We start from the raw sequence: 14,421 nt of genomic DNA, 5'->3' as shown, positions 1-14,421 counted from the left end.
ACAGATCCACAGATGATGCAATCTCTATTGCACTCCACACTGCCCTTTCCCACCTGGACAAGAGGAACACCTACGTGAGAATGCTATTCATTGACTACAGCTCAGCATTCAACACCATAGTGCCCTCAAAGCTCATCACTAAGCTAAGGATCCTGGGACTAAACACCTCCCTCTGCAACTGGATCCTGGACTTCCTGACAGGCCGCCCCCAAGTGGTAAGGGTAGGTAACAACACATCTGCCACACTGATCCTCAACACGGGGGCTCCTCAGGGGTGCGTGCTCAGTCCCCTCCTGTACTCCCTGTTCACCCATGACTGCATGGCCAGGCACGACTCCAACACCATCATTAAGTTTGCCGACGACACAACAGTGGTAGGCCTGATCACCGACAACGATGAGACAGCCTATAGGGAGGGAGGTCAGAGACCTGGCCGTGTGGTGCCAGGACAACAACCTCTCCCCTCAACGTGACCAAGACAAAGGAGATGATTGTGGACTACAGGAAAAAAAAGAGGACTGAGCACGCCCCCATTCTCATCGACGGGGCTGTAGTGGAACAGGTTGAGAGCTTCAAGTTCCTTGGTGTCCACATCAGCAACGAACTATCATGGTCCAAACACACCAAGACAGTCGTGAAGAGGTCACGACAAAGCCTATTCCCCCTCAGGAGACGGAAAAGATTTGGCATGGGTCCTCAGATCCTCAAAAAATTATACAGCTGCACCATCGAGAGCATCCTGACTGGTTGCATCACCGCCTGGTATGGCAGCTGCTCGGCCTCCGACCGCAAGGCACTACAGAGGGTAGTGCGTACGGCCCAGTACATCACTGGGGCCAAGCTTCCTGCCATCCAGGACCTCTATACCAGGCGGTGTCAGAGGAAAGCCCTCAAAATTGTCAAAGACTCCAGCCACCCTAGTCATAGACTGTTCTCTCTGCTACCGCACGGCAAGCGGTACCGGAGTGCCAAGTCTAGGTCCAAAAGACTTCTCAACAGCTTCTACCCCCAAGCCATAAGACTCCTGAACAGCTAATCATGGCTACCCAGACTATTTGCACTGCCCCCCCACCCCATCCTTTTACGCTGCTGCTACTCTGTTAATTATTTATGCATAGTCACTTTAACTCTACCCACATGTACATATTACTTCAACTAGCCGGTGCCCACGCACATTGACTCTGCACCGGTACCCCCCTGTATATATAGCCTCCCTACTGTTATTTTATTTTACTTCTGCTCTTTTTTTCTCAACACTTTTTTTGTTGTTGTTTTATTTTTACTTTTTTGTTAAAAATAAATGCACTGTTGGTTAAGGGCTGTAAGTAAGCATTTCACTGTTGTATTCGGCGCATGTGGCCAATAAAATTTGATTTGATTATATTGTAAAGTGGTTGTCCCACTAGCTATCATAAGGTGAATGCACCAATTTGTAAGTGGCTCTGGATAAGAGCGTCTGCTAAATGACGAAAATGTAAATGTATATATCTGACAGTTACCTTGTGTCCTCCGTAGAAGGCGATCTCCTCAGAGTTGGCGATGATGCGTGAGTGCATGTACCTCAGATCTCCTTTCCTCCGGGCTTCTTCTGCCACCAGCTTACCGAACCGTGGCGAGAACATCCTCAGAACCTTAGTGATAATAAAATACATTTTCTTTGCAACACACTTTTCAAAAACCCAACCAAAGTGCTCCAAACAGACAACATAATAACACAAGGTTGGTATTCACAGTACTACTGAACTGCTATGTTTTTTTTTTTTTTTTATCAACAAATGATGAAAAATCCCAATAAACCAAATATATATATATTTTTTTTTAAGGTATCAAGGCTGAATAAAGTTAAATAAATAAACCTTGGCGGTGATTGCCACAACCACGCCGGCGATGACGGAGGGCCAGGTGGTGTTGGCTCCTTTAGACTCTGCGGTCCTGAGGAGGGTATAACAGGTGACCACCACGTCCAGACAAGGCTTGGTCAGGTTGGAGTACAGGTGGGCCACAGAGCCAGCAAACATCACGATGTCCTCCGTCAGAGACTGGGGGAGAAAAACAAACAGCTTGGTGTCAGGTTGGAGTACAGGTGGGCCACAGAGCCAGCAAACATCACCATGTCCTCCGTCAGACACTGGGAGAGAAGAATATGACATTGTTCATTATCTTGCAGAGAACAGAACATTTTGTATTTTTGTTTAGAACTCAACCCCTTGAGATAGAGGGACGGACCGAGACGCGCAGAAACACGCAGGGCCGGCTACAGCCACATGCGGTCGCTTAGGAACTCAGTCGGGGTGTCGACTTACTGTTGAATAGTAGAACACACAAGGTGCAAGTTCGATATTTGGTTGTGCTTCAGCAATTATTTTTCTGTTATGTCAGTCACTGACAGTCACTCCATTAGCCATGTCAGCTAACCATTTTCAGATAGTCTAGCCAGCTATCTAACGCCATATAATCTTTAAAACTATGCTGTGATGTTAATATACAATTTTAAATCTAATATAAACTTGTAGTAATCACGGCCGAATACCGACTGGGCACGTGCCCAGAGCTTTCGTTTGCCGGTAATAGCAGTTTTTATTTTATTTAGAAAAGCAGATAAATAAAAAAAATTGGTGCCGGCCAATTGTCCAGGAGAAGAAGAATACGTCCCATTGCTTTTTATCCTCTTCATTGAGTTAAATACCAGTGGATGGAAATACATCAAAAACTGGTCATGCTTATCAGTCTATAGGTTAATTTACATAATTTAGTGGAATTCAAATTGGCGCTTGTGTACAGTATATTCGTTATGCATCTTATTTATCACAGGCCTGCAGCATACAGATTCAGAGCGTTTGAGTGGAAAATCTGTCAGAAAGCACAAGAGCTGCTGTTGCATCATCTTGTGGTGCTTTCAAGACAACTGGGAACTCTGAAGAAATACAAGTGATCTTCAGTTCAGAAAGTCGGAGCTCTTTTCCCAGTTGGAGCTCCTTTTTTCCCCCCAGCAGGTCCCAGTTGTCTTGAATTCTGAAAAATACCAGGTCAAATCATGACGTCAGTGATCTTCAGGTCACAAAGTCCTAAGCCCGAGTTGGAATTCCGAGTTGGATGACCGTTTAAAAACAAAACAAATCCCAGTCAGAGGTTTTTTCCACCCAGGATGTCTTGAACGCACTGAAGTCCGAGAGTTCCGAGTTGTTTTGAACGTGGCATCAAACGACAACGGAAGGCGGCCTTAAATCAGCATTGCACCACTTTGTAATGAGCTGGAGGCAGTATGCATTTTTGAAAACACACTTGTTTGAAACCTGAACGTTTTAATACATATGAAGCATGTCTTACCTTGCTTCGAAGTAGCGTATCTGATCGCTTCTTTCTAAATTTCGAATGGATATTTTAATCTGTCACATGAAACCATTCTCACGTGCAAGTGCCCTTTGACAACGGTGTTTTCCTGGTAATTGCATTATGGAACATACATTTACGAGTAACCTACTGCCTTTTGCGCTTATGTGAATAAATACTTGTTTATCAACTTTTTAAGTTAAACGTTCTTATCTTTTGAATACGTTTTATTTGTTATGTAGCCGAGGCTTACTGGTTGTATGAATTTGGGATCTCTCCTCCCACAACTGTCCCAGAGTCTGTTTGGAACAGGCGATTTCTTTCTCGACAAACTGACCAAAATAATAGACGTTTTTACTATAGTAGATTGACAATAGGCTAGTGATTTTGCTGTTTGGTTGTGCGTCAACATTTTTTCTTGCTATGTCAGTCGCTAGCTAGGTTTCCATCCAATTGGCGTCAGATTTTCATGTGAATATTCTAAAATCTGTATAAAAACAATATGCGCATTTTCCCACCAGAGCGGTTTCCATCAAATTGACTTTGATTCTCACATATCAAAAATACCAGTTAAATGGGTTTCCATCATTTTCCACTCCACTTGACGGTTTAATCACAAAACATGTTGCGTTATTTACCAAGTGTGGTATTGGCACCTGCGCTCTAGCCAACAGCTTGCAGATACAGTGCAGTGATTACCTACATGAGATTATGGACATTCTTTTTTTATTTATTTATGGTCAAATGGCAGCCAAGCATCAATGGTCACCAGAATAAGACCCTCGATTTTTATTGGAAAGGAGCGTCAAGTTTATCACTTTCACCACCCTGTGAAAGTTCATAATTTATTTCATCTGTAGCCTAATAAAACTGCATGCTTTCCCGAGTAGTAGCGGGAGGGCCGCACAACATTTAATTGTGTCAAGTTGACTTCGATATGATGGTTATTATATCAATATTTCCACCGACATTCCTCACATAAATCATTTTACAGACACAAAAAAAGATCCCCACCTTGTCTAGCGTGTTTTGTTTTGTCGACATTTTGGAAAGTTCACCAACATTGAATCAGAGGTTTGTTGAGGCGTGAGGGTCAGCATATAAATACCCAGACTCGCTCGTCAAAGTGCTGAGGGTTGATGTGAGGAGAGATTTTTTTTTTTTGCGATTGCAAAGACTTGGGTGCTACGTTTTCGATTGACCGTGCATATATTTGTTTGTTAGTTAGCTAGCTAGCTAGCTATACAAACAAGTTAAAACTGCACACCTCTGAGAACAAGCCATATCGACCAGTTTACAGCCAATTATGCTAGTTAGCTAGCTAAATTAAGGGCGAGGGGGTGTGAGAGAAACAATCTGCATGAGCTCTGCCATCCACACAGACGCGAATGCAATTAGTGCCTGGGAACATTTTCACGCTGTGAAAAATGGTACAACATGACGTCACAACACATTCAGAACAACCAAATCTTACTTAGGACCCCCCAAAAAGGCTAGAGCCAGCCCCTGCACACACCTGGTCTGGGTTGGCGAGGCGTCCGTCCATGTTGCTGACACGGTAGTATGTCTGGTCGCTGAAGTAGAGCTTGTAGGCGTGGGTTACCAAGCGGGTGCGGAAGGCCAGCGCCAGCTGTCCCTCTAGGTAACGGATCATGCTGTTCACAAAGGTGGCCGGAACTGCAATCAACAGCCATTTTGTCAGCTCCCACACAAATGCCTGGGGGTCCTTCTTCACAATGGTCTTCACTGTAGGAGAACAGAAAATGTATTAGTCACCCCAATCTGCAAAGATGGATATTCTACTTTTGCTCTGCTCCCCAACAGCCCCAGACAAACACACAGGTTACGTGCCTTGCTCAAGAGCACAACAGCAGGAGTACGGTACCTGGAATCTGAAAGCAGCCACCTGCCGGTTGCCAGTTCATCTACCCCGGCCTGGTGATTCGAAACGGCAACATTCAAAGTCTTTCCTACCTACCTATCATGCCGTCCAGGCTGGCCACGTAGATGGACAGGAAGGTTCTGGAGATGAGAGCCAGGGAGTGGAACCCCAGCAGACCCAACTCCTTACAGAACAGCTGGGGGAACAGGATACGAAGCAGGTGGCTTAGCCTCTTCAGAAACTCCTGGTTCACAGCCGGAGACCTACTACTCTTCTTCTTCCCTTGTTTTTCTCTCTCGGACCCTTCCGGTAGCACCCAGTTAGAGTTTAAGGGGACTGTGAGCGGTGTACCGGACCCAACTTTCTTCCTGAGTTTAGCCCACAAGTAGGGGTAGAGTTTCTTGACTCCGTAGGCAGCGACGAGAAGGATAACGGCTTTCCTGACATGGGAGGTTTTCTTGAGCTGCTCTGGAATCTTTTCATACATGACCAACATTTTGATACCTGGTTAGCTAAGCTGTTTTAGTGCAGAATGCACATTCAGAATGAGACCAAATATAGCGGAGTTCTCCAACTGAAACACCTGTTAACGTTACAGTCCCTCGATGACCTCTTTATATAGTTAGCAACTTTTTTATAACAACTTAAGGTGCTTCTCGCTGCCTATTCAATGATAGTTACCTATTTTACATTAACGTTGCATGTATAACAAAATGCAATAAACACTAACTTAGCCAGCTAAAGCAACCATGAACCAACCTCTTTCAAGCGAAACAGAAATGTCGATAGACAATCCATTGCATACGCAGTGTTACTGCTAGCTAACTTTAGCACTTCGGCTAACAACCAGGCACGTAGCAAGCTGTGATTGAGATGAACCTGCTCTCTCCTACATAGCTGGTACAGTGACAACTAGCTAGATGTACTATCCGTATATTTATACGAGCGGTATCTACAGACGAACAATACCCACTGACATGACAAGAAAAACACCTGCTAAGCTACTTAACTAGCATGCTAACTATAGCTTAAACTTTCTGCCTGCCCCCAAAACTTCCATGTCACTGGCTGGCTAGCCGTCCAGCAAGCTCGCAGTAGTAGCTAGCTAGGAAGGTGACCCTCTGAAAATTAACCCCCCGACTTCGACAGTCATAATGCTCTGGTAATCTTTGACAACGTCTTCCGTCAGAGGAAAAAGTATTTATCAACATGGATTCTTCTTCTTCTATGGTCTTCTTCTTCAGTGGGGTTTATCGGCTGTTGGCATCCAACGTTATGGTGCATTACCGCCACCTACTGTATTGGAGTGTGGGCCAGAGACGGAGAAACTAAATCCTACCTGCCAGCCCCGTTGCTCTTAAAAAAAGATAACAAAATATTTGAGACTATATCTAATGACGTTCTACTCAATATACTCTTTAAACTAATTTCCTGTATCCCCTTCTCCCTCATACTAGATCTCATCCTCTCTCTTTCCCTCTGATACTGCCCACACTTTAGCAATGCATGCTCCACGGTCTCTGTTTCCTGGCAATAATCACACTTTCCTGTTGGATGCTTTCCTATCACATTTAAGGTCTTATTCAATTGGCTGTGTCCCACCCTTAATCTTGTAAATATAGATTAAAAATAACCTCCTCTCTTCTGTCCCTTCCTGCTGTCCTCCCTGACTTTCCCCAGCAGGTAGCTTAGTGGTTAAGAGCGTTGTACCAGTAACTGAAAGGTCGCTGGTTCTAATCCCCGAGCCAACTAGGTGAAAAATCTGTCGATGTGCCCTTAAGCAAGGCACTTAACCCTAATTGCTTCTGTAAGTCGCTCTGGATAAGAGTGTCTGCTAAATGACTAAAATGTCTAAATAAATGCCTTCCCTTAGAATCTCTATTCCACTGCTCCTGTCATCTCTGCACCATCACTGTATATACCAGTCTTTTTGCCTCTGCCTTGCTCATTGAAACTACAACATCAACGTCCCCACTACTAAGTGCTTGTTTAGCCAGTACATCTACTGCCTCGTTCCTCTCCACCCCCACATGGGCTGGGACCCAAGTCAATCTGATCTGTATACCCATCTGTCTAATCCTGCCATGGGTTTGAAGCACCTCATAAAGCAGGTCTTGTCTGCTACGTGAGCTAAAGGACTGGAGAATCATTAACACTGCACATGAATCAGAGCAAATAACTACTCTGTCTTGTTTGACTTCCTCCGCCCACTGCAAGGCCAACAGTATGGCCATCAGCTCCGCCCACTGCAAGGCCAACAGTATGGCCATCAGCTCCGCCCACTGCGAGGCCAACAGTACGGCCATCAGCTCCGCCCACTGCAAGGCCAACAGTATGGCCATCAGCTCCGCCCACTGCAAGGCCAACAGTATGGCCATCAGCTCCGCCCACTGCGAGGCCAACAGTATGGCCATCAGCTCCCCCCACTGCAAGGCCAACAGTATGGCCATCAGCTCCGCCACTGCAAGGCCAACAGTATGGCCATCAGCTCCACCCACTGCAAAGGCCAACAGTACGGCCATCAGCTCCGCCCACTGCAAGGCCAACAGTATGGCCATCAGCTCCACCCACTGCAAGGCCAACAGTATGGCCATCAGCTCCCCCCACTGCAAGGCCAACAGTATGGCCATCAGCTCCGCCCACTGCGAGGCCAACAGTATGGCCATCAGCTCCGCCCACTGCAAGGCCAACAGTATGGCCATCAGCTCCGCCCACTGCAAGGCCAACAGTATGGCCATCAGCTCCACCCACTGCAAGGCCAACAGTACGGCCATCAGCTCCGCCCACTGCAAGGCCAACAGTACGGCCATCAGCTCCACCCACTGCAAGGCCAACAGTATGGCCATCAGCTCCGCCCACTGCAAGGCCAACAGTATGGCCATCAGCTCCACCGTATATACAGCCAGATGATCTGTAATACGTTTCCTGACTTCCACACCACATTCCTGCACTACAAATGCTGACCCAGTACGTCCTATCCTTGGATCTTTTGAACCATCTGTGTAAATGGCCACAAAATACACAGTATCAACACCCTCCCTATCTTTCTGTATTCTCACCAACACTTCTAGATCAACTACTGGAGGCGGGAGTAGCCATGGTGGATTTACAGGAATAACTACCGTTGGACCAAACTCCCTTCCATACAGTCCCAAGCTCGTGTTCTGTCTTCGCTCATGTTCCCAGCATGCCTGTAAAATCCCTTTCGCAGGATGAGACACCCCATGTCCTTGTAGGTTGACCCAATAATTCATTGCCAGCTGCTGTCTCCTAATCTGCAATGGCATATCCCCCATCTCCACCTGTAATGCAGCCACTGGGGAGGTCCGAAACGCCCCACTACATCTTCTGAGTCCTTGCCCCTGTATGACATCTTGTCCGGATTCTTTTGAGGCCCACTGCAATCTTCCGCTGCTCTTCAGAAATACAATGAATCAAAATCAGACCACACCTGGTCACTCTGACAGACTCCGCTTTTCCCAGTGCATCCTTCACCATTTGACACCTCAGACGGGTTTCCCACATATACGTCCTTCCTCAGGAAACGCATCATTATCATTATCAACATCCTTACTCAGGAAACGCATCATTATCATTTACACACGTATCCACCACTCCAATTTTAGACAACTTCCTGTTTGTTCCAGTTTTCGATATTACTGTTGTCCATTCAGGACATTCGTCTTCACCAGATTTACTTGACGCTTAATTCGAACTCAGCCATCTTTCCTTCCCGGTGTCGAACTCCTCAATATAATGGATTGATAGGCACTGTTCTTTATCTACCTCAGTGATTGGCGCAGATGTTCTTCTTCTTCTTCTTCTTCTTCGGTGGTGTTTTAGGGCGGACTACCACCTGCCGCCCACTACTGGATGCAGAAAACAAAAAAGGGGGGAATGGAAAAAGGAAAAACATAACTTTTAACTTCCTCAAACGTCCGAAAAACATCCTATAAAAACAAAAAATCCTCAGTCATTCAAATTCACTCACAGCACTGCACAGATCCGGGGACCTGAGAGGATGGGACTGCTCCAGCCAGTAATCTGTGCAGTAAAAGATGATCCATTATATTGGCCAGATACTCTAGTGGCCGCTCTAACAGACCACATGTTAGGGCATCACATGATGCAGTCAGTCCAGACCCGGCCCATCACAGCACAGCTCTACCAGTCCAGACCCGGCCCATCACAGCACAGCTCTACCAGACCAGACCCGGCCCATCACAGCACAGCTCTACCAGTCCAGACCCGGCCCATCACAGCACAGCTCTACCAGTCCAGACCCGGCCCATCACAGCACAGCTCTACCAGGCCAGACCCGGCCCATCACAGCACAGCTCTACCAGTCCAGACCCGGCCCATCACAGCACAGCTCTACCAGTCCAGACCCGGCCCATCACAGCACAGCTCTACCAGTCCAGACCCGGCCCATCACAGCACAGCTCTACCAGACCAGACCCGGCCCATCACAGCACAGCTCTACCAGTCCAGACCCGGCCCATCACAGCACAGCTCTACCAGTCCAGACCCGGCCCATCACAGCACAGCTCTACCAGTCCAGACCCGGCCCATCACAGCACAGCTCTACCATACCAGACCCAGCTCAGTTCTACACAGCACCGACCACTACCCTAGGGTCTGACAAAACACTGTTGAGGGTAGTGCACCACATGATGCAGTCAGTCCACACCACGTATCATTCACATCCTCAGCCCTCATATGCTGAGCGTTTGAAGCGTCGCCAGTCTGCAGGACTCGTGTCCTGACATTCTGGTTCTCTCAGAAACATGGTTAAATGGTTCTGATAAAGACATTGAAGTAAATGATTATAATGTATTTACATGTGACAGAAAGGGGAGGAGTGGGCATGTACACTACATGTTAGTCATTTAGCAGACGCTCTTATCCAGAGGGACTTACAGGAGCAATTAGTGTTAAGTGTCTTGCTCAATGGGCACATCGACAGATTTTTCACCTAGTCGGCTCGGGGATTAGAACCAGCGACCTTTCGGTTACTGGCACAACGCTCTTAACCACTAAGCTACCTGCCGCCACTAAATGACCAACAGTATGTGGACACCTGCTCATCCAACATCTCATTCCAAAATCGTGGGCATTAATATGGAGTTGGTCCCCCCCTTTGCTGCTATAACAGCCTCCACTCTTTTGGGAAGGTTTTCCACTAGATGTTGGAACATTGCTGCGGGGACTTTCTTCTATTCAGCCACAAGAGCATTAGTGAGGTCGGGCACTGATGTTGGGCGATTAGGTCTGGCAGTCTGCGTTCAAATTCATGGGCTCTGTGCAGGCCAGTCAAGTTCTTCCACACCGATCTCAACAAACTATTTCTGTATGGACCTTGCTTTGTGCAAGGGAAACAGGAAAGGGCTCTCCCCAAACTGTTGCCACAAAGTTGGAAGCACAGAATCATCTAGAATGCCATTGTATGCTGTAGCATTAAGATTTCCCTTCACTGGAACTAAGGGGCCTAGCCCGAACCATGAGAAACAGCCCCAGACCATTATTCTTCCTCCACCAAACTTTACAGTTGGCACTATGCATTGGGGCAGGTAGCGTTCTCCTGGCAATCGCCAAACCCAGATTTGTCAGTCGGACTGCCAGATGGTGAAGGGTGATTAATCACTCGAGAGAACGCGTTTCCACTGCTCCAGAGTCCAATGGCGGCGAGCTTTACACCTCTCCAGCCGACGCTTGGCATTGGGCATGGTGATCTTAGGCTTGTGTGCGGCTGCTCGGCCATGGAAACCCATTTCATGAAGCTCCCGACGAACAGTTATTGTGCTGACGTTGCTTCCAGGGGCAGTTTGGAACTCGGTAGTGAGTGTTGCAACCGAGGACAGAAGATTTCTACACGCTACGCACTTCAGCACTCGCCAGTCCCGTTCTGGTCCCGTTCTGTGAGCTTGTGTGGCCTACGACTTCGCAGCTGAGCCGTTGTTGCTCCTAGACATTTACACTTCACAATAACAGCACTTACAGTTGACCGGGGCAGCTCTAGCCTGGCAGAAATTAGACGAACTGACTTGTTGGAAAGGTGGCATACCATGGCGGTGCCACATTGAAAGTCACTGAGCTCTTCAGTAAGGCCATTCTACTGCCAATGTTTGTCTATGGAGATTGCATGGTTGCGTGCTCGATTTTATACACCTGTCAGCAACGGGTGTGGCTGAAATAGCCGAATCCACTAATTTGAAGGGGTGTCCACATACTTTTGTAAATATAGTGTATTTACAAAAGAGAAGTGCCTTCTCACTTAAATCATATTTTTTGGTTTTTAATTTCCATGGTTTTTACACCGGAAGGTGATTATACCAAATGATACAACATTTCCACATGCAAAAGGTGTCTTTAGAAAATATAATTTGCGCTTCGAATTATGCAAAAAAAAACGGATGTGTTTTGTCTCACATCATTTACAGTTGAAGTCGGACGTTTACATACACTTAGGTTGGGGTCATTAAAACTCGTTTTTCAACCACTCCACAAATGTCTTGTTAACAAACTATAGTTTTGGCAAGTCGGTTAGGACATCTACTTTGTGCATGACACAAGTAATGTTTCCAACAATTGTTTACAGACAGATTATTTCACTTATAATTCACTGTATCACAATTCCAGTGGGTCAGAAGTTTACATACACTAAGTTGACTGTGCCTTTAAACAGCTTGGAAAATTCCAGAAAATGATTTCATGGCTTTAGAAGCTTCTGATCATCATTTGAGTCAATTGGAGGTGTACCTGTGGATGTATTTCAAGGCCTACCTTCAAACTCAGTGCCTCTTTGCTTGACATCATGGGAAAATCAAAAGAAATCAGCCAAGACCTCAGAAAATTAATTGTAGACCTCCACAAGTCTGGTTCATCGTTGGGAGCAATTTCCAAATGCCTGAAGGTACCACGTTAATCTGTACAAACAATAGTACGCAAGTATAAACACCATGGGACCACGCAGCCGTCATACCGCTTAGGAAGGAGATGTGTTCTGTCTCCTAGAGAAGAACGTACTTTGGTGCGAAAAGTGCAAATCAATCCCAGAACAACAGCCAAAGGACCTTGTGAAGATGCTGGAGGAAACAGGTACAAAAGTATCTATATCCACAGTAAAACGAGTCCTATATCGACATAACCTGAAAGGCTGCTCAGCAAGGAAGAAGCCACTGCTCCAAAACCACCATAAATAAGCCAGACTACGGTTTGCAACTGCACATGGGGACAAAGATCGTACTTTTTGGAGAAATGTCCTCTGGTCTGATGAAGAGGGGAAAAGGGGAAGGCTTACAAGCCGAAGAACACCATCCCATCCGTGAAGCACAGGGGTGGCAGCATCATGCTGTGTGGGTGCTTTGCTGCAGGAGGGACTGGTGCACTTCACAAAATAGATGGCATCATGAGGAAGGAAAAGTATGTAGATATATTGAAGCAACATCTCAAGACATCAGTCAGGAAGTTAAAGCTTGGTCGCAAATGGGTCTTCCAAATGGACAATGACCCCAAGCATACTTCCAAAGTTGTGGCAAAATGGCTTAAGGACAGCAAAGTCAAGGTATTGGAGTGGCCATCACAAAGCCCTGACCTCAATCCTATAGAAAATGTATGGGCAGAACTGAAAAAGCGTGTGCGAGCAAGGAGGCCTACAAACCTGACTCAGTTACACCAGCTCTGTCAGGAGGAATGGGCCAAAATTCACCCAACTTATTGTGGGAAGCTTGTGGAAGGCTACCCGAAACATTTTACCCAAGTTAAACAATTTAAAGGCAATGCTACCAAATACTAATTGAGTATATGTAAACTTCTGACCCACTGGGAATGTGATGAAATAAATAAAAGCTTAAATAAATCATTCTCTCCACTATTATTCTGACATTTCACATTTAAAAAAATAAAGTTACCGGTAGTGATCCTAACTGACCTAAAACAGGGAATGTTTACTAGGATTAAATGTCAGGAATTGTGAAAAACTGAATTGAAATGTATTTGGCTAAGGTGTATGTAAACTTCCGACTTCCAGGTATGTAAACCCTAACCCTACCAGGGCCTGGTTTCCCAAAAGCGTCTAAAGGCTAAGTTCATCGTTAGAACCCTTGCAGGCGCATCGTTATGTCTCCGAACTGTTACCCAACACTAAAGTTGCACTTGAAAACACTTGTTATTTACCGACTGCCCTCAGACCACTCGTAGGACAGGTAACTGCGTCGTTAGATGCTTTTTTTTGCCCTTCCGCGTAATTTTATACACAGAAGATCTCCGCTAGACATAGAATCAAGATGTTAATCTGTCTCTCTGTATCCGCCGATAACTTTATAACGAAGTTGACTAAAATACAAAGTTGACATCCTGTCTATCAGGTGCCCTGTCCTGTGTAGGCTATATCCTGTCTATCAGGTGTCCTGTGTAATCTATATCCTGTCTATCAGGTGTCCTGTGTAATCTATATCCTGTGTATCAGGTGTCCTGTGTAGTCTATATCCTGTGTATCAGGTGTCCTGTGTAGTCTATATCCTGTCTATCAGGTGTCCTGTGTAATCTATATCCTGTGTATCAGGTGTCCTGTGTAATCTATATCCTGTGTATCAGGTGTCCTGTGTAATCTATATCCTGTCTATCAGGTGTCCTGTGTAGTCTATATCCTGTCTATCAGGTGTCCTTTGTAATCTATATCCTGTGTATCAGGTGTCCTGTGTAGTCTATATCCTGTGTATCAGGTGTCCTGTGTAGTCTATATCCTGTCTATCAGGTGTCCTGTGTAGTCTATATCCAGTCTATCAGGTGTCCTGTGTAGTCTATATCCTGTCTATCAGGTGTCCTGTGTAGTCTATATCCTGTCTATCAGGTGTCCTGTGTAGTCTATATCCTGTCCATCAGGTGTCCTGTGTAGTCTATATCCTGTCTATCAGGTGTCCTGTGTAGTCTATATCCTGTCTATCAGGTGTCCTGTGTAGTCTATATCCTGTCTATCAGGTGTCCTGTGTAGTCTATATCCTGTCTATCAGGTGTCCTGTGTAGTCTATATCCTGTCTATCAGGTGTCCTGTGTAGTCTATATCCTGTCTATCAGGTGTCCTGTGTAGTCTATATCCTGTCTATCAGGTGTCCTGTGTAGTCTATATCCTGTCTATCAGGTGTCCTGTGTAGGCTATATCCTGTCTATCAGGTGTCCTGTGTAGGCTATATCCTGTCTATCAGGTGTCC

The 14,421-nt window shown here is 45.9% G+C and overlaps 1 protein-coding gene across 1 annotated transcript in view; it reads right to left on the bottom strand.

Annotated features, from left to right (window-relative positions):
* The window catches only part of abcd1 (ATP-binding cassette, sub-family D (ALD), member 1), a 50,375-nt gene extending 43,949 nt beyond the window's left edge, over positions 1 to 6,426 (bottom strand). The window contains exons 1-4 of the mRNA XM_045207007.1: positions 5,309 to 6,426; positions 4,847 to 5,076; positions 1,857 to 2,039; positions 1,500 to 1,631 (exon numbers count right to left, since the gene is read on the bottom strand). Coding sequence (XP_045062942.1) covers positions 1,500 to 1,631; positions 1,857 to 2,039; positions 4,847 to 5,076; positions 5,309 to 5,708 — 945 coding nt within the window. The 5' untranslated portion in view covers positions 5,709 to 6,426. The remainder of the gene's footprint in view (positions 1 to 1,499; positions 1,632 to 1,856; positions 2,040 to 4,846; positions 5,077 to 5,308) is intronic.
* Between the last annotated feature and the right edge of the window lie 7,995 nt (positions 6,427 to 14,421).

This window comes from Coregonus clupeaformis, chromosome 24 (assembly GCF_020615455.1).
Source record: "Coregonus clupeaformis isolate EN_2021a chromosome 24, ASM2061545v1, whole genome shotgun sequence".
NCBI lineage: Eukaryota > Metazoa > Chordata > Actinopteri > Salmoniformes > Salmonidae > Coregonus > Coregonus clupeaformis.
The sequence above is the reverse complement of the archived record's forward strand: the minus strand, read 5'-3'. Positions and strand labels throughout refer to the sequence as shown.